Genomic DNA, 18,664 nt, shown 5'->3' with positions numbered 1-18,664 from the left:
GAAGAGGTGGAGCGCCGGGGACGGAGGGACGGAAGCCAGAGGAAGTCGGAAGAGGACGGGTGGAAGTCAGGAGGGAGAAGGGTGGAGAAGAGAGAAGTGAGGAGGCCTTTTGATCATCAGCACTGAAGCTGTCCCTCATCTGTCCCATTAGAGACCAAAGGGCCGTCTTCAGACTCAGGGGCCTTAAACCAAACAGGCAGGACGTCTGACCCAGATTTGTTTATGTTCCATCAGTGGTTAGGTACGCTGCACACATGACCGCCTGCTGAGTGAACCCTCTTCCTCCCCTGATGGACTCCTGCTGGACTCTGGTGTCCTCTTCAGAGAAGCACACCCACAGATACACAATAGGAACATAACACACAGATCACATGTTTTCACTCAGTGTGCACAACAGTAAATTAAGAACATTCAATCTCTCTTTAAAGTCTCTTTAAATCTTAAATCAGTTCAGCCTTCAGTGTAATGAGCTCTTATATTTCTGTGGAACATGAAGGCCTCAGAGCTTCATTCTGAATGTGAATATAAATGTAAAATCATTAAAAAGTTTACTAGCCCGGCTACTTACAGTTTGTGTTTCTATGTGAGTTCATTGTTATGAAACATTAAAGTGGCCTCGATGAAGAGATTACACTACTAAACGTTCATTCATGTGGAGACTTTAGATCAACACACATGAAGCATGTTCCAGCTGTTTTCCTGTCTTCACTCATACATGAGATCGAAGCTGTCTGGAGGCCGATTGGACTTCTCCTGGTCTTGAAGGATTTCAGCGACACAAGAGCTCAAAATCTGGAGGGTGAAACTTTGTAGCAAGGGACGTGAACGCAGCTACATAATTCTTCCGGGTAGTCCCTGAACGCCACACCAGCCAGCGACCGAAGGAGGAAGAGGCGCTCGGTTCAGAGACGTCCAGGCGTGAAAAGCGCATCAACCCGAGTTTAAAGCGTGATTGTAGATCAGTTTTGGACCCAAAGATGCATTTAATGTCCCTGGTGCTTCTGCTCGGCTCGGCCCTGACGGCGGACGGAGGTAAAGTACACTTTTCTGACGTTAATGTGAGTTGAGATTAAAAGTGAAAGTAAAAAAGTAGCGTGACGTCTTTAGAAATGTCGCAGAATATAAAGAGTGAACAGCGAATCTGACTAAGAGGGATTTGCTGGACTAATCATAATAATATGTGGGGGAAAAGCAAGCAAGCAAAAAGCGAGCAAAGATGAACAGAATACGGTTGATAGAGTTTATCAGGTAAATACTGACAGTTCATCAGACGACACACACTTATTTAGTGCGTCCTTAAAGACCACACGGCTGAGTAACAATTTAGAAACTGTAAAAAAGAACAAGAGCACAATCACAAATACTACAGGGAATAAGTTAAGAAGTTAATAAGTTCATAAATGTATAAGTTCAGCTACAGAGAGCAGAAATGTGTTTCCAGGTCCGAGAAAGTTTTGAAAACTTGAAATTGCAGTTTGAAGCTGCTAGGTGGAAACACGGAGGAAGTTTAGAAGTTTAGTTTAGTTTAGTTTGTCTCGGTCTTAAATGATTTCAGGTCACAGGTCACAAGTCACTCCGTTGTTGTTGTGATGATGCGACTCGCTTGAAACCTGTCTCACTGTGTTCTGCCTAGTGACCCGCTCTGAGCGATCTGATTGGCTTACAGGGCGCGCGGGCTCATCTTCACTCATTTTGATCTGAATATATTCTTTATTCTGACTTTTTAACTCAATGAAAGCAGAAACTAACTGCTTGTTTTTGTGTTTGGCGCTCATGTGGATGAATCAGGAGCAGATTATTAGCGGGGAGATCACATTTGTAAAGTTAAAGTAGATTAAACTCTGTTGCTTTGTGTAATTACTTAAAATAAAACTCGTAAAATATAAACAAACTCAAACATAAAAGCTGTGCGAGTCGCAGTTACATAATATTTCTCTGTTTGCGTTTTCATTTCCTTTCCGTAGTCTACGCTTGATTGATAAGTTCTGAGCCTGACGCACGTTTGGGAGCAGCGCCAAAATGTTTCAATGAAAGAAAATCAAACTCTGGATTTCAGTTTGTTTGGACTTAATGAAGTATAAACAGTTTAAAATGTAGATAAACGTGATGAGAACGTGACAGAAACCACGAAAGACCCTTTAGAGAAACGAATCCACAGTCACTCTGTCAATCATCTGTCAATCTGCATATCTACACACAATCACACTCAGAGTTGGAATTTATATCAGATAATAAAGGACATGTTTGAGCCAAAGGTACGAAGGTTGCGTTCAGGGACTTTATTGCTTTACTGGTTGCGCCGCAGAGGTACTGAGCTTTGAACATAATCACAAATACGATCTTTTACATGAACACGTCACGTGTCTGACAGCAGCAGACACATGAGAGGCAGGATTCAGGCTTTCTGCTTTACATTTCGTGTCTGTTGTGTCTTGAATAGAAGTGTTTGAAAAATGTAATGAACGCTTCATCAACAACCTCAGAACGTTTAACAAAGTGGGCGGGGCCAAAATATAACAACAACAACAACAAAAGAAAGAAAGAAAATTAAATAACAACAATTATAGTAATGATAACGATAATGATAACGATAATGAGTGATAATGATAATTATAATAATAATAAATCAATCGAGAAATAAATCGTGCGACACACGAGCTCAAACGAGGGAAGTGACGTGAACGCAGCTACATTATTTTCCGGGTAGTCCCTGAACGCCACACCAGCCAGCGACCGGAGGAGGAAGAGGCGCTCAGGTTCGGAGACGTCCAGGCGTGAAAAGCGCATCAACCCGAGTTTAAAGCGTGAATGTAGATCAGTTTTGGACCCAAAGATGCATTTAATGTCCCTGGTGCTTCTGCTCGGCTCGGCCCTGACGGCGGACGGAGGTAAAGTACACTTTTCTGACGTTAATGTGAGTTGAGATTAAAAGTGAAAGTAAAAAAGCAGCGTGACGTCTTTAGAAATGTCGCAGAATATAAAGAGTGAACAGCGAATCTGACTAAGAGGGATTTGTTGGACCAATCATAATATGTAAAAAAAAAATATATATTTGAATGTGAAGGTTCGAAAAATCAAAGAAACGTTTAAATGCATAATTATACTAATCTACAACAAAGGGGCGGAAATGTGGTGAAGTATAAAATGGACGCTGAGGTGTAGATCACATCAAGTAGATATTTATTAGTTGTATATTTATAGAAAGTTCAATAGAATCTACAGCTGAATGAGTTAGAATCTGATCTCTTCCCCATGAATGTGTCAGACTGAGCCGGACTGAAGGCTCAGCAGACCCCCTCAGCTGATTACACTGAGACACCCTGAGTCACAGTATTGAACTTTTCCACCACATTCAAATTTTCGGAGGGCCTGAGTTTGGGGTTTTCCTGAGCTGTGAGCCAGAATCCTCAACATGAAACCAAGTAACGGCTTTGTTTACTTCACTTTGTGTAATGAATCAGAATATAATAACTGAACTAAATGAACTCTTCCTCTGTATTCTGATGTATTGATCTGCAGCTGTGGTTGAGTTTAGAATGTAAACACTGAGCCTTCATCATATAACACATGTTTATTTAGTGCATCCTTAAAGAACACAAGGTTGTGTAACAATGTCAAAACGGTGAAACAGAACAAGAGTACAATCACAAATACTACAGGGAAGTAGAGCGATCTGTGCTGCTCTACATCAGGGCGGTCTGCATGTTTGTGTGGTGATGAACGCAGACGGACCGGATCAGGAGAAGAGGAAGAACGTTTGAAAGCTTTAACCTGTTTGACAGGAAGTAGCTGGCAGCAAGTTGTAGTGTTTCAACAATTGATCATTTATTGAGTTTCAATTCAAACTAGTAACTGTCACATTCCTGTCTGTCTCTCTGCCCGTCTCTCTCTCGTCCTCTCTCTGTCTTCAGATCGTCATTCCCTCACTTACATCTACACGGCCTTCTCCAAGCCCGTGCCGACCCCGGGCCTCCATGAGTTCACGGCCATGGGCCTGCTGGACAACCGCATGATTGATTACTATGACAGCTCCACCAAGGTGAAGGTTCCCAAGCAGGACTGGATGAGGGAGAAACTGGACAACGACTACTGGAACAAAGGAACGCAGTCCCGTCAGAGCAAAGAGCAGTGGTTCAAGGTCAACATCAACATCCTGAAGAACCGCATGAGGCAGAACGACACGGGTGAGAGCTCTCTCTGTCTGTCTGTCTGTCTGTCTGTCTGTCTGTCTGTCTCTTTCTCTTTCTCTTTCTCTCTCTCTCTCTGTCTGTCTGTCTGTCTGTCTGTCTGTCTGTCTGTCTGTCTCTTTCTCTCTCTCTCCCTCTCTGTCTCTGTCTCTGTCTCTGTCTCTCTCTCTCTCCCTCTCTGTCCCTTTCTCTGTCTCTGTCTCTCTCTCTCTCCCTCTCTGTCCCTTTCTCTGTCTCTGTCTCTGTCTCTCTCTGTCTCTCTCCCTTTGAGCCCTGGTCTCCTTCTGCTTTCAGACCTCCATGTTCTGCAGTGGAGGCATGGCTGTGTAGCCGACGTCAATGGCATAACAAAATTCCAAAGTGGCGTGGACAGCTACAGCTACGACGGAAACGACTTCCTGTCCTTTGATGACGAACACAAGGACTGGGTCACCGGGAATGAATTTGCACGTGAAACCAAGCGGAAGTGGGACGACGTCAAAGTCCTGAAGGAGTACACCATCGGTTACCTGCACCGGGAGTGTGTGGACTGGCTGAATAAGTTTGTGGTGTATGGAGACAATCAGATGAGAGAAGCCAGTAAGTATGAGGACCGTCTGTCTCATGAGTCCCTGCTTAGGGACAGCTACATGGAGTCCATGGATCAGATCATGGATGAGATCCAGCTGCAGTCACTGCAATGTTCTGCTCATACCAGGAAACCTGAGCTCTCTTTGTTTGTTCTCCTCCCAGGTAGTCCAAAAGTTCATGTGTTTGCCAAAGAAGCCAAAACGGGAACAACCGTGGTTCTGACCTGCTTGGCCACAGGATTCTACCCCAAAGACATCACACTGTGGATCAAACGGGATGAGCGTATTGTGACGAAGGACGACGGGCTGGTCAGCTCGGGCGTACGACCAAACAATGATGAGACCTTTCAGATAAGGGACGAGGTGGAAATCTTAAAGTCTGACACGGCCGTCTACACCTGTGAGGTCATTCATAGAGCCTCTAAGATGTATGTGAAGAAAACCTGGGGTAAGAGCCTGTAAACACACACAGTCACGTCTCAAACACACACACAGGAGAGGAACCAGCAGAGATACACAAGTGAAGGAGATGTGTTTGTGTTTTAGATCACAAGCTTCCCAGCTCAGATGGAGGAATCATCGGTGGCGCGGTGGGCGGCCTGCTCCTGCTCCTGCTCCTGGGTGTGGGAGTGGGTGTGTACCTGCTATGCAAGAAGAAACGCCAACGTGAGTGAAATAAGATATTTACATGTTTCACTCTGATAGAATCTAACTGTATGAGACTCTGAGACTCTGAGGCTCTGAGACTCTGAGACTCTGAGGCTCTGAGACTCTGAGGCTCTGAGGCTCTGAGGCTCTGAGACTCTGAGACTCTGAGGCTCTGAGACTCTGAGACTCTGAGACTCTGAGGCTCTGAGGCTCTGAGGCTCTGCCAGGTGGGAGAACGTTCCACACAGTGACCCCGGTGCTTTTCTTCCTTGGTTTTAGGAGCAGAGAGGACGCTGAAACGCCCAGCAGCTCCTCTGGACGGGGTTACCACCTCACTGATATGTAAGAGTTTTGTTTCTCTGCACACGCATGACAACTAACATTTAGAATCAAAGTGAAGCTGTCTGTAAAGTGCTGATGATCATCTGTGATTGTTCCTGTGTGTAAACAGATTTAGCCCCTGCAGGCGCCACAACCGCCAAGTCAGCCAGCAGCAGCCAATCCTCCGACTCAGGTGAGTAAGGCTGGCTCTCTGCTGGCCTCTAAGCTTCTCTCTGGCCTCAGGAATCAGGACACTGAGGTATGAAGTAACATCTGTGCTCCTCCTGCAGCTTTGGGCGCCGAATCCGGTGGCAGCAGCGCCAGCAGCAGCAGCAGCAGCAAAGACAGCCTGAATGCTGGTGGTACGTTTCCCTCCCATCAGAGATCACTGATCTGTGTTTACATGGTGGAGGTCTGAGTCCGGCCTCCTGCTTTAGTTTGAGTTACAAACACGTGAAGAAGAAATAAGACATGAAAAGACGTGTAAATAAATCATCATTAGTATTTAATTTAAAGATAAATAAGCTGGAAAATGAAAGCTGTCATGGTCCAAGTCAGCCCCTCACTGCTCCTCATGAGCTGCAGGCAGAGGTGCATTCATGTAATCTGTGTGTGTGTGTGTGTGTGTGTGTGTGTGTGCAGCTAATACATTTAGTTTCTATCCGGACAGCTGGAAACCCAACCGGCAGAGAGGCTGACAGCCTGCTGAAAAAGAAGAGAATGTCTGAGGCGGAGGAGGAGGGGGAGAAGGAGGAGGATCAGGAGGAGGAGCAGTGATTGATTTTTCTTTAAAGGGCTTCCCCTCCGTGTCTTCCTGTGTGTTAGCATTAGTTAAATGTTGAAGTCATTTGATTGTATTTTGGGCATCCTCTGCTCCTGGGGACAAAATGGTCCCAAAGCACAAAGTGATGTAACAGAACATTCTAAAATGAGTGACAAATTCTAAAATGAGTGACATTTTTGGGGTAATGGGTTGGACTGGAGTTAGACTAAAGGTGTGACACAACATTAATTGAAAATGTTGAATAACAGTCAAACCATTTTGGGGTCAGTGTGACCCCAGAGGGCCTTAGGTGTGAGTATTACATTACATTACATCACATTAGGGTCATTTAGCAGACGCTTTTATCCAAAGCGACTTACAATAAGTGTGTTCAACAAAGGTAGATAAAAGAACTTCTGGTCACAAGAAATCCTAAGCGTATGAGCTGCCATCCAAAAAAGAACGGCACCCTCACTAAACTTTGACATATTCCACTCCAGTCCATGTCAAATAGTCAAGATCATATCAAATATTAAAGAAAATGTTTTATTATTTTATCTTTTAGCAACATATTAGTGTGCTTTCTTAGATGTGTGTCTCATGCAGCTGTTTGCCTACACATGTGTGGCTCCGCCCCCTCTGTAGTGTGTTTGTGTGTGTGTGTGTGTCAGACCCATACCCTTTTAACTGCATGGGTTTTAAGATAAGGTAAAAGTTTATTATTTCTTCTTCTTCATGTACTCTTATCAACCAATCTTGACAGAATAAAGGTGGCATTGATCCATAAATGAGAGAATGTTTACTTCCTGTCACTCATCTTCATCCATCTCTCCCTGTCCTGTCCAGCTGCAGGACTGTTACCATAGTTACTGCGTTGACCTTACTCAGACTGACGTCACAGGATGAGGCGTCTAACTCCCACTTTGACCTGTTTAAACATTATCACTGTAAATGACCTGAGCTCAGTTTGTAGTTTGAGTTGAGAGCGGCTCGTCTCACGCCAGAGGAAGCGGAAGTAGAGGCGTGCTTGTTTGTTTGTTTGTTTGTTTGTTTGTTTGAGGCGCGGCGATGACGTAGCGACGCACGCAGACACTCCGCTTAGACGTAACTGTCCAAAGATCAGTCAGGCTGACGTCACCGAGGCGCTCTGGTTTCCACTTTACAGAGGAAACTATCAAAATAAAACAGCTGCCCTCGGCCTCAACGGTCCGTAACCTCAGGATTCACTCACACATGTCAAACTTTATCATCCGGAATTTATTTAGATTGTTGTTCTTTCTGACATTTCCATACTTAACTTTTATTTTCTTTTAAATCAAATTTCCTGACACACGTGTTGGACATCCGGCGGGACGTCGTCAGGACGAAACCTCTCAGGTGAGCTGAGGCGGATCAGCGCCTCATCAGGAGACCTGCTGGACACCTCAGAGGGGAACTGAGACCACGGCACAGACCCGGAACATCCCGGGCCCATTAAAGCCCCATATGGGCTCGGAATGCCAAGGAGACCCCCCAGGATGAACATGGACGAGAGGGGAACATCTGGGCTGCTGTGCTCCGCGTGGGGCCTCGTCCACCTGGACTGGGACGTCTGCAGACCCCAATGAGCAAGTCCCCGTCTCCTCAAGAACATTTATGACGGACACCTTTACTTTGAAAGAACTAAACCGGATGTGTTTCCTGGCCGTTACTCGCTCAGCGGCGGTACAAAATGAGCGTCAGATTTGTTGAACTAGCGGCGCCTTTAATGAGCGAACTGTGCGTTTAATCCAGACAACAACCAGCAAACTAACAGCGGCGGAGACGATGCGCGGCGGCGGGCAGGCGAGCTGACGGCGCGGAGCGGAGCTCGGCCCCGGCGTTAGCGCGGCTCCGTGTCCGGCAGCAGCAGATGGAGCCTCAAAGGCGGAAGACTCAGATGCTACGAGGCTAAGCTGCGTTTTGTTCCACGATGCGGGTAAACAGCGGCAGCTTCCGCAGGTAAGCGACCCGCCGAGGTGACGCGCAGGTCGGCGAGCGGGCGAGCGAGGCGCCGCGGACACTTGTGGAGGCGTGAGCCGAGCTAAGCTAACGTTAGCATGTCTGTTATGGTGTCCTGCTTCTTCTTCTGCTTCTTCTTCTTCTTCTTCTTCTTCTTCCTCCTCTTATTCTTATTCTTCCTCCTCTTCCACTTTCTCTCCCAACATTTCACCAAACTGCGAAAAGAACGCGGATTCTTGCGCGTACTGTGTGACGTCACGTGTAGAGTAACTTTTGGATTAAATCTGAGGTGAAAACCTCCAGATTTCGGCTTCACTCGGCTCGGCTCGGCTCGTTGGGTTCCTTCGGTCGGGACGAGATTCACAAACAAATTCGCACTTGAGATGTTTTAAACTTGTTTCTGAAGTTGAGTGAGTGGACCAATTGTTGCCCAATGGATCTGATTCTGTTCTGACAGATCAGCAGGCCTCGACCCGGTTAACTACGGGAGTCTGAGGCCCATCAATCAATCAATCAATCAATCAATGAAGGCTCCAGGCCCTCCTGATACATTCATAAGTCCACAATAAGTCTTTAACTTCTAAGAACGAATTTCAGAGGAAGTCTGTTCTGTTGTGTTTAGATCAACCAGGTTCTCCACACTGCTGGAGAACCTGCAGAGTTCTTCTTCTTCTTCTTCTTCTTCTTCATGGGGAACTTGCTGTTCTCCTTCCTGTTTGCATGGTTCTGACCCGTTCTTCTCTCCTCAGTGTTGATGTTAAAGCCCTTGGTCAGCTGTAGCAGCGCTCTAAAGCTGTGACTTTTTTTGACAGGAAGTACTGATCACAGAAGCGTTTGGACCCAGAGCCACTTCCTGCTGCATGGAGCCGCCTCGTCTGGGCTGCGTGGGTCAGACCGCTTGATTCCGGACGGCTCCTCGTTTCTCGTCTCAGCTCGACTCGGCGCTCGCAGGCAGGCAGGCAGGCAGGCAGGATGGCGAGCAGGAGGAAGTCCACCACACCCTGCATGGTTCCTCCACAGGAGCCCCTGGACTCTGAGCAGGAGGAGGCGGAGGACGCGGCGGGGGACGCCGTGGGGCCGCAGAGCGGCGAAGGCGCGACCTCCCTCTCGACGGACGTCTCCGGCCCGCCGGACGAGAGGGCGGAGGACGGCGAGGGCGGGAGAGACCTCTATGAGGAATCCAACATGGCAGAGGGAGGATATGAGTGTAAATACTGCAGCTTCAGGACCGCACAGCTCAACATGTTCACCATGCATGTAGACACAAGACACCCAGACGTGATCACCAACACGTCATACGTGTGCATGGAGTGTGACTACCACACCAAGAGGTAGGGGGGAGGGGGGTCTCTCTCTCTCTCTCTCTCTCTCTCTCTCTCTCTCTCTCTCTCTCTCTCTCTCTCTCTCTCTCTTTCTCTCTGTCTCTCTCTCTCTGTCTCTCTGTCTGTCTCTCTCTCTCTCTGTCTCTGTCTCTGTCTCTCTCTGTCTCTGTCTCTCTCTCTCTGTCTCTCTCTCTCTCTCTCTCTCTCTGTCTCTCTGTCTCTCTGTCTCTCTGTCTCTCTCTGTCTCTGTCTCTCTCTCTCTGTCTCTCTGTCTCTCTGTCTCTCTCTCTCTGTCTCTCTCTCTCTCTGTCTCTCTGTCTCTCTCTCTCTCTCTCTCTCTGTCTCTAACGATGTCTCTTGTCCCTTAGTTACGACACTCTGCTGGCCCATAACTCTCGTCTTCACCCGGGCGAGGACAGTTTCACACGGACGATGGTGAAGCGTAACAATGAGACGGTCTTCCAGCAGACGGTCAACGACCTCACTTTCGACGGCAGCTTTGTGAAGATGGAGGAGGAGGAGTCGGACGAGACGGCGCCGAAGAGCATCGCCCTCAGCAAGACGCCCATCATGAGGATCAAGAGCAGGGCCGAGCCTAAGAAGTTCAAAATGGCCGCAGTCGCCTCTGACGACGACATCATCAAGGTGGAAAGCGAGGACGAGGACAACGGGCCTCCGGCGCTGTCTCCGGCCCCCGTGATGCCGGCGGCCGCCCCCCGGCCGGTCCCCGCCCCGGCGGCGCTGCAGGTGCAGGGGGTGCAGCAGGGCATCGTCATCAACAGCCACAACCTGCTGCAGATCAAAGGCGGCGTGGGCGGCGGCGCCGTGCTGCCGCCCGGCACGCTGGCTCAGGTCCTGTCGGCCCTACAGAACCAGCAGAACTGCGCTCAGAACCAAACCCAGCTGCTCATCCCCATCAGCAGCATCCCCACATACAACACCGCCATGGACAACAACGTGCTGCTCGTCAGCGCCTACAACAGGTGAGAACGCACCGTGACCTGCAGCTTCCTGTTCTCCTCTGCTGCCTCACAGACTGTCGGGGCTCTTGAGCCAGGCAGCAGGACAGGTGAGTCACCATAACAACACAGGCTCCTCCCCCTCCTCTTGTGTGGCAGGTTTCCCTACCCGTCGCTGTCAGAGATCATGGGTCTGTCGTCACAGACCAAGTTCAGCGAGGAGCAGATCAAAGTCTGGTTCTCTGCTCAGAGGCTCAAACATGGAGTCAGCTGGACCCCGGAGGAGGTGGGTACCTGCTTCCTGTTTCACCTGCTTCCTGTTTCAACTGCATACAGATGCTGTTAGTTCGTATCTAAGCTTCTGTCTTCATGTGGAGGAGCTTTAGAGGCTGTAACACCTGATCACACACACACACACACAGAGCGTTAACATCTTCTTCTTCTGTGGTGGTTGGCAGGTGGAAGAGGCGAGGAGGAAGAAGTTTAACGGCACGGTGCAGACGGTCCCTCAGACCATCACCGTCATCCCCGCCAACATCGCAGCGGCGACCAACGGCCTGCAGTCCATCTTCCAGACGTGTCAGATCGTGGGCCAGCCCGGCCTCGTGCTCACGCAGGTCGGCGGCGGCGGCGCCGTGCCGGTGGGGTCTCCCATCACGCTCACGGTCGCCGGCGTTCCCACCAACCAGCCCAAAGCGGCCGAGCCGTCGACGTCGGAGTCAAAGACACAGATGTCCGCCGCCTCGGCCGGCGCGGCGCTCGGCTCGGACGGGGCGTCGACCAAACCCAAGAAGTCCAAGGAGCAGCTGGCGGAGCTGAAGGCGAGTTACGGCCGCAGGCAGTTTGCCACCGAAGCCGAGATCTCGCGCCTCATGCAGGTCACCAAGCTCTCCAAACGAGCCATCAAGAAGTGGTTCAGCGACACGCGCTACAACCAGAGGAACGCCAAGGACCATCACGGCGTCCCGCTGAGCGACTCCTCGGGCGGCAGGGCGGCGGCGTCGCCGGGAGGTCGAGCGGGAGGGAGGACCGGCGGACTGAACGACGGCGCCAACAGCGACGGCCACGCCATCGTCATCGACTCCAGCGACGATGCCAGCGACGCCTCCCCGACTTCTGCCAACGCCCCGGGGTCGTCGTCTTCTTCCTCCAGCGACCCCAGGGTGAAATTCCGCCACGCCTTCCCCGACTTCACGCCTCAGAAATTCAAGGAGAAGACTCCGGAGCAGCTCCTGGTCCTGGAGGCCAGCTTCCTGAAGTGCGACACGCCCTCGGACGAGGAGCTGAGCCGGCTGCGGACGGAGACCAAGCTGACTCGGCGCGAGGTGGACGCCTGGTTCACCGAGCGGAGGAAAGCTCCTCCTTCCGCGCTCGCAAGATGGCGAAACGTCCGAGGCCGACGGCGAAAAGGCCGCGCATTCGTCCGAGGCCCCGGAGCCGCAGACCACGCCCCTTTCCTGCAGGAAGATGATCAAGAAGACGCCGGCGCAGCTCCACATCCTGAAGAAGGCCTTCGTCCGCTCGCAGTGGCCAACGTCTGAGGAGTACGACAAGATGGCCGACGACACCGGACTGGCTCGCACCTACATCGTCAACTGGTTTGGAGACACGAGATACGCCTGCAAGAACAGCAACCTGAAGTGGTTCTACCTCTACCAGAGCGGCAAGGTGACCCTCTATCTGCCTACTGCACTAACAAACGCACCAGGGGTCAGGTGGGGTCAGAGGTTAGGTGGGGTCAGATGGGGTCAAAGGTCAGGTGGGGCCAGAGGTCAGGTGGGGCCAGAGGTCAGATGGGGTCAGAGGTCAGGTGGGGCCAGAGGTCAGGTGGGGCCAGAGGTCAGTGCAGAGGTCAGGTGGGGTCAGAGGTCAGGTGGGGTCAGCTGGGGTCAGAGGTCAGATGGGGCCAGAGGTCAGTTCAGAGGTCAGGTGGGGTCAGTTGGGGTCAGAGGTCAGGTGGGGTCAGAGGTCAGGTGGGTCAGAGTGATGTTTCCCTCTCCTCTGAGCGTTGTGTCTGTGTGTTTCAGGTGGACGAGGCGCTGAACGGCGGTGCCAAGAGCCAGAAGAAGTCCAGGAAGCGTTTCCGTGGTTGGTCCAGGAGGACGCGGCGGCCCTACCCCTGTAAACGCTCCCCCCGGGGGGCCGACGCCTCCATCAAGGTCGGGCCCACGGCTGCTTTATGTTCTGAAGTGAGCGGCTTAGATGAAGTGAACTTAACCCCTGTGGTTGATCTGCTCCCGGTCCAGGTGAAGTCGGGCCAGGCCTTTCTGAAGGACTACTACCTGAAGCACGGCACGCTGAGCGAGAAGGACCTGGACGAGCTGGTGGCCAAGTCCAACATGAGCTACGAGCAGGTGAGGGACTGGTTCACTGAGGCCGCCAGGCGCCAGGAAGAGGGCAAGGAGCCCTTCAGTGAGGAAGAGGAGGCCGAAGGGGAGGAAGAGGAGGAGGAGGAAGAGGAGGAGGCGGTGGCAGATCCAGAGCATGTGGACAGTGACGGAGAGATGGAGGTGAAGGAACAAGGAGAGGAAGCCACAGACGAAGACTACATGGAGGAGGAGGAGGAGGAGGAAGAGGAAGCAGAGGGTGTCAGCCAGTCACAGCCTCAGGGGGAGGAGCAGACATGAGCAGGTGTGTGTGTGTGTGTGTGTGTGTGTGTGTGTGTGACAGCACACACTCTGTCCAGCAGGGGGCAGACCTCTGCATGACTGAAGTATTCACAATCCGTTTCCAAGGCGACGGTGGTTGATCTCGTTTTCTCTGTTTCATTCCACAGAGTGTGTGTGTGTGTGTGTGTGTGTGTGTGTGTGTCAGTGTTTCTCAGCCGGCGGGTCGGGACCCAAAGGTGGCTCTCCAGACAGAAGGGGGGGCGGGGCTATGGGGCGGCCCCGCCCCCCCTGCAGCAGACTCACCCTGGGTCCTGATGCAGAGATGAGAAGCACTGAACAGAACCCGGGTCAGGTCTGGACCCGGGTCAGGTCTGGACCCGGGTCAGGTCTGGACCTGGGTGTGAGCCTGTGGGGACCAAGCAGAGGGAGACCTTCAGCCGCTCTGTGCCACAGAGACACCGGCCTATTGGATTTTTCTAAAATTCTGTGTTTTACACTCAACTTTTGTACCAAGCAGAGGTCAGAGGTCAGACCTCATGGTTCCTCTCCTCAGCAGCAGAGGTCAGAGGTCAGACCTCATGGTTCCTCTCCTCAGCAGCAGAGGTCAGAGGTCAGACCTCATGGTTCCTCTCCTCAGCAGCAGAGGTCAGAGGTCAGACCTCATGGTTCCTCTCCTCAGCAGCAGAGGGACCTTCACGTGTTCTGATCAGTGCCATCCTGTTTGTCTCCAGCTGTGACTCCGTTCCACTTTGACCCTTTGACTTTTCAGTTGTTTCTGTGATTGGTTGAGTTCTTAATAATGGGACTGAACCCATCGTACTTCTGTGCTCTGCTCACTTCTTCACAGGCGCCAGCAGGTGTTTGGGTCTGCTTAGTTTCAACACCGTGGATTCCCTGAACTGTTCAGGTTTACAAAATGAGATGTTGTTCATAGAACTGAGCTCTGAATCAAAGCAACTACAGGCAGCAGAGCTCAGACTCGCTCCCGCTCCCGCTCCCGCTCCCGCTCCTGCTCCTGCTCCTGCTCCTGCTGGGCCAGTATTACCCCCCCCCTCCCCCGTGTTCTGACCGGTCCAGGCGGCTGCAGCCCGTATGGAGTGAAGCTCCAGATACTCAAATGTTGAAACATATCTGGTCCTCTCCTGTGGATGAAATGCATTGTGGGAGACTGAAAAGAAGAAAAACCAAACAGAAGGTTCTCCATGGAGACGAGGTGAAAGCAGGCGAGGTGAGCCGGGCGCCCGCCGCACCTCCACTTCCTCTCTCACCTTCGGGGCCTTGGCCTCATTCAGGGTCCACGGGCTTGAAAGGGAGTCGAACCCAAACCCTGCAGTTTGTGTCCTTTTCCAAAAAGTCAAACAGGAGCTGAAGCTCTTCAGGAACAAAACAAACAGGCAACAATACCTCAGTCAGTTGAGCTGTGACTCTCTGTGTTTAGATGATCAGAGCTCGTCTGCCAGGAGGTGAAGAAGAAGAAGAAGAAGCAGCTCAGATTCTTCTTCTCCATGTTAGAATCTCCTTTCTACAGTCAGGACTTTGAGAGCCACTTTTCCAGGCCTGGAAACGTTGGGGCAGATTCCCAAACATCCCTAAAGGTTCAGAGTGGTGATGAGCTGCAGGTCAGACGGGCTGCAGCTCATCACCACTCTAACCCTAAAGGTTCAGAGTGGTGATGAGCTGCAGGTCAGACGGGCTGCAGCTCATCACCACTCTAACCCTAAAGGTTCAGAGTGGTGATGAGCTGCAGGTCAGACGGGCTGCAGCTCATCACCACTCTAACCCTAAAGGTTCAGAGTGGTGATGAGCTGCAGGTCAGACGGGCTGCAGCTCATCACCACTCTAACCCTCAAGGTTCAGAGTGGTGATGAGCTGCAGGTCAGACGGGCTGCAGCTCATCACCACTCTAACCCTAAAGGTTCAGAGTGGTGATGAGCTGCAGGTCAGACGGGCTGCAGCTCATCACCACTCTAACCCTAAAGGTTCAGAGTGGTGATGAGCTGCAGGTCAGACGGGCTCATCTCCTCCTCAGTGTGGAGCAGCATGAGTGTGTAAACTCTGAATAAGGTTGTGTGGCTTTAGAGATGCATCACAAAGTGTCGCTCTGTTGTTCAGCTTGTCGCTCTGTCGCTCACGTTCGCCTCAATCCCAGCGTTCAGTTTGCTAAAGGCCAAAAAGGAAGAGAAGAAGAAGAAGACAGTTGATGGTGGGCCTGTGGTGTAAATGAAGCCAAACGCTTAGCGACAGGAAATCCAGTGTGTAGGAGAAGTCAGGACGCAGAGTGATGATGATGATGATGATGATGATGATGATGATGAGCAGCAGACGGCTCTTAAGATTTTTTTCCACCAAAGTAAAAGTGAATCACTTTAGAAAGAAGGCGGAGCTATGATGGCGTCTTAAATACGGGTGAACTACTAAACATCTTTCAGGTTTTCCAGCAGAACTTTAGACATGAAACCACAAGCACTTGGCTCGGTTCCCATGGGAACCTTTTAACCTTTCTTATATGTGGGGGGGTGGGCGGGGCTTAGTCCTTTTCTCTGCGCTCTTCCTGTGTTTACTGGATGACGTAGGACGACGCTGGGATCTTTTGGACAATATGCAACGATCAGCATCAGAGAACAATCAGTGTGCAGCGCAGTGATGCACCGGAGAATCACTTTGACTTGAGTTTGTGTCTGAGTCCCGTGGTGGCGTCTTTATACGAGCAGGGTCGTTCTGCTACTTCAACCTTCTGCCACTCTGAAGTCTGAGCTTTAACAGCCCCGAGTTTTTAGTCCTTAATTTATTTATTATATCCAGACTTTCATGTTTATCTTTTTTTTGTCTGCAAGCAAAGAATAAAAAGCTGAAATGAGTTTGATGTCGGCTCTTTTGTTCAGAGTCACAGCAGTGAAGGTCACAGTGACCGAAGAGGGCGGGGCTTACACCTCAGTAAAGTGAAAGTGTGTGCTGTTATCCCTGTCTATAAGCCCCTCCCCCCTCAGCCCCAGGGAACGACGCCTTCGCTGTTTATGATTCATGTCACACACACACACACACATTGTCAGTGTGTAGATGTTCTTCAGGTCTGTAGGTCTCTGATGGACCCTCATGGATCCATGATCAGGTGTTGGAGCCTCTAAAGCTCCTCTACATGGAGAAGCTTAGTAACAGCCTCATATGTTGACCTCTGACCTTTGACCTCTGACCCCTCTGCATGTTGTCATGGATCTCTATCCTATAGTAACTTGTGTGCCTTCTCTTCTATGAGTGAACCCAGGAGATACGTTGAGCTTTTATTGTGGAGGCAGACCAGCATCCTGTTAAACCGGTTCCGTGTGTGATCACATGAGCTGCCAGTCTCAAACTGCAGGTTTGTGACGTCAGAGGAAGTAAAGCTCTGTGATCTGTCGTCTCTGTGGCAGTGAGCCGCCTCTTTGTCCTCTCTGACCTGTGGGAGGTATTCCAGGTATTCGGCCTCCGCCTGCCTGGTGAAACGCCAATGAAACCAGCAGCACCATAGAAACCAGTCAGACCGGTCCAGGAACACGACGTTCTGTTTGTTGATCTGCTCTCGCAGACGTGTTTGTCTAATGAGCGGCCGCCATGTTGGGGGCGGCGGGCAGGAAGGGTGGCCTCCCCTGATCCCGCCTGTGCTGCCTCTCACCGCCAGCAGATGGCGGCGTGCGCCCAGCCTGGGCCGCTCTGGCTCTACTGTAAGTCCTGTACGGCTGCTGTGGGTTAGGTAACGCTCCATTTGTTCACAGATCTGGGCTTTATCCAGATTTCCTGGAAGTTCAGTGGCTGGAAATGCTCTTGTTTTGTGTTTTAGTCTGGATTCCTGGCCCGGATCACAAGTGTGACGGGACAGCGAGGACACACTGGTGATTTATGTCCCTTTGTCACAAGGACTCTGCTCGCCCCATTCTGTGGCCACGGCTCTCCCTCCAAAACACCGATTACACGCCACAAATGGTTTGGCGTCGGCCCCCGTGAACACTCCAGCAGACCGCAGCCGTAAGCGGCCTGGCAGGAAGTAAGTGGAGGGAGTATTAGAACCAAAACAAGTAGGGAGGAAGATGAGACGGGCCGGCAGCCGAAGAGTTAACCTGCACAGGACCCGACTGAACCAGGGGTGGGACCTTCTCTCTTTCTAATCAGAGCAGAGAGAAAGAGATGAGGAAGAGAAGGAGGAGGAGGAGGAGGGGTGATAAAGGGACAGAGGGGGAGGAGGAGGAGGGGTGACAGAGGGACAGAGGGAGGAGGAGGAGGGGTGACAGAGGGACGGAGGGAGGAGGAGGAGGGGTGATAGAGGGACAGAGGGAGGAAGAGGAGGAGGGAAATGGAGAGAGAATGAAAGTGGAGGCGAGCGGTGTGACGGCCACTACTGACCCACTTACACGTACTACAAATACTGCAGTACAGAGAGGAAGATCCTGAGCTGCTGCACACTGGAACACTGGAACACTGCAGTCATCCAGTGTGAGAGAACACTGCAGTGTTCCAGTGTACTCAGTAACACTGCAGTGTTCCAGTGTACTCAGTAACACTGCAGTGTTCCAGTGTACTCAGTAACACTGCAGTGTTCCAGTGTACTCAGTAACACTGCAGTGTTCCAGTGTACTCAGTAACACTGCAGTGTCAGGACTGTAACACTGCAGTGTTGTTGTAGGCGGTGTGTTTGTTACACCAGCCTTTATCTTCTTCTCTTCTTTAACACAAATGCATGAACCAAGTTTATTTAAGCTTCATGTAGAATTATCTAGAATATAACTAAAGTAACAAATAATAATCTACTGTTTACATTTAATCTAAAGGAACGGACAAAACCAAGAGTGGAAGAAAAACTCAAAAGTTTGTGCTGTGAAACTTATTTAGTTGTGTGTGTGTGTGTGTGTGTGTGTGTGTGTGTGTGTGTGTGTGTGTCTAGAACACGATGGCGCACACACACACACACAGGGACAGAGAGAGACAGGGGCGTCCCAGACTGTTTGGTGCTGTGTGGGTCACTCTGAGGACGACTCCTCTATCTTCCTCTCATCCCTCCCTCCTCTCCATCACTGCGTTTGTCCCCCCCCCTCCCCCTCTGCGTCGGCCTACATTCCTCCATGCGTCTCCTCCGTCCTGCAGCTTCTCTCCCTCCCTCCCTCCCTCCCTCCCTCCCTCCGTCCTTCCTCCTCTCCTTCTGCACCGTAACAAACATCTTCTTCCTCTCAGACGCTCTTCAGAGATTTTACAGATGAAGTCAGATGTTAACCTGTGACCTCATATGTCTGTAATGCTTCATTCTGATTGACCAGTTACTTTCTCCATGTTGACCTCTG

General features: G+C 50.9%; 2 protein-coding genes across 3 annotated transcripts; both read left to right on the top strand.

The window, feature by feature from the left end:
* Positions 1 to 2,698: 2,698 nt before the first annotated feature.
* On the top strand, positions 2,699 to 7,276 carry LOC143009730 (BOLA class I histocompatibility antigen, alpha chain BL3-6-like). Of its 2 annotated transcripts, XM_076161794.1 has the most exons (9): positions 2,699 to 2,888; positions 3,912 to 4,184; positions 4,482 to 4,766; positions 4,920 to 5,204; positions 5,303 to 5,422; positions 5,684 to 5,746; positions 5,856 to 5,918; positions 6,016 to 6,087; positions 6,396 to 7,276. In XM_076161794.1, the coding sequence occupies exons 1-9, from the start codon at positions 2,834 to 2,836 to the stop codon at positions 6,500 to 6,502; spliced, it is 1,323 nt and encodes a 440-aa protein (XP_076017909.1). In that variant the 5' UTR covers positions 2,699 to 2,833; the 3' UTR covers positions 6,503 to 7,276. The 2 variants fall into 2 exon arrangements, with proteins under 2 accessions (XP_076017909.1, XP_076017910.1); XM_076161795.1 differs by lacking the exon at positions 5,684 to 5,746.
* Positions 7,277 to 7,358: 82 nt separating this feature from the next.
* Positions 7,359 to 16,215, top strand: LOC143009729 (zinc fingers and homeoboxes protein 1-like). The gene is given in 11 exon segments (XM_076161793.1): positions 7,359 to 8,468; positions 9,281 to 9,799; positions 10,159 to 10,773; positions 10,909 to 11,035; positions 11,208 to 12,112; positions 12,114 to 12,417; positions 12,777 to 12,908; positions 12,996 to 13,380; positions 13,526 to 13,710; positions 13,745 to 14,977; positions 15,362 to 16,215. Coding segments are annotated over 7 exon segments (2,823 nt in total). The 5' UTR covers positions 7,359 to 8,468; positions 9,281 to 9,440; the 3' UTR covers positions 13,377 to 13,380; positions 13,526 to 13,710; positions 13,745 to 14,977; positions 15,362 to 16,215.
* The last annotated feature ends 2,449 nt before the right edge of the window (positions 16,216 to 18,664 follow it).

Source organism: Genypterus blacodes, unplaced genomic scaffold (assembly GCF_046128005.1).
Source record: "Genypterus blacodes isolate CSIRO-AG114 ecotype Tasmania unplaced genomic scaffold, CSIRO-AGI_Gbla_v1 ptg000113l_1, whole genome shotgun sequence".
Taxonomy (NCBI): domain Eukaryota; kingdom Metazoa; phylum Chordata; class Actinopteri; order Ophidiiformes; family Ophidiidae; genus Genypterus; species Genypterus blacodes.
This window is presented reverse-complemented; position numbering and strand designations above follow the sequence as displayed.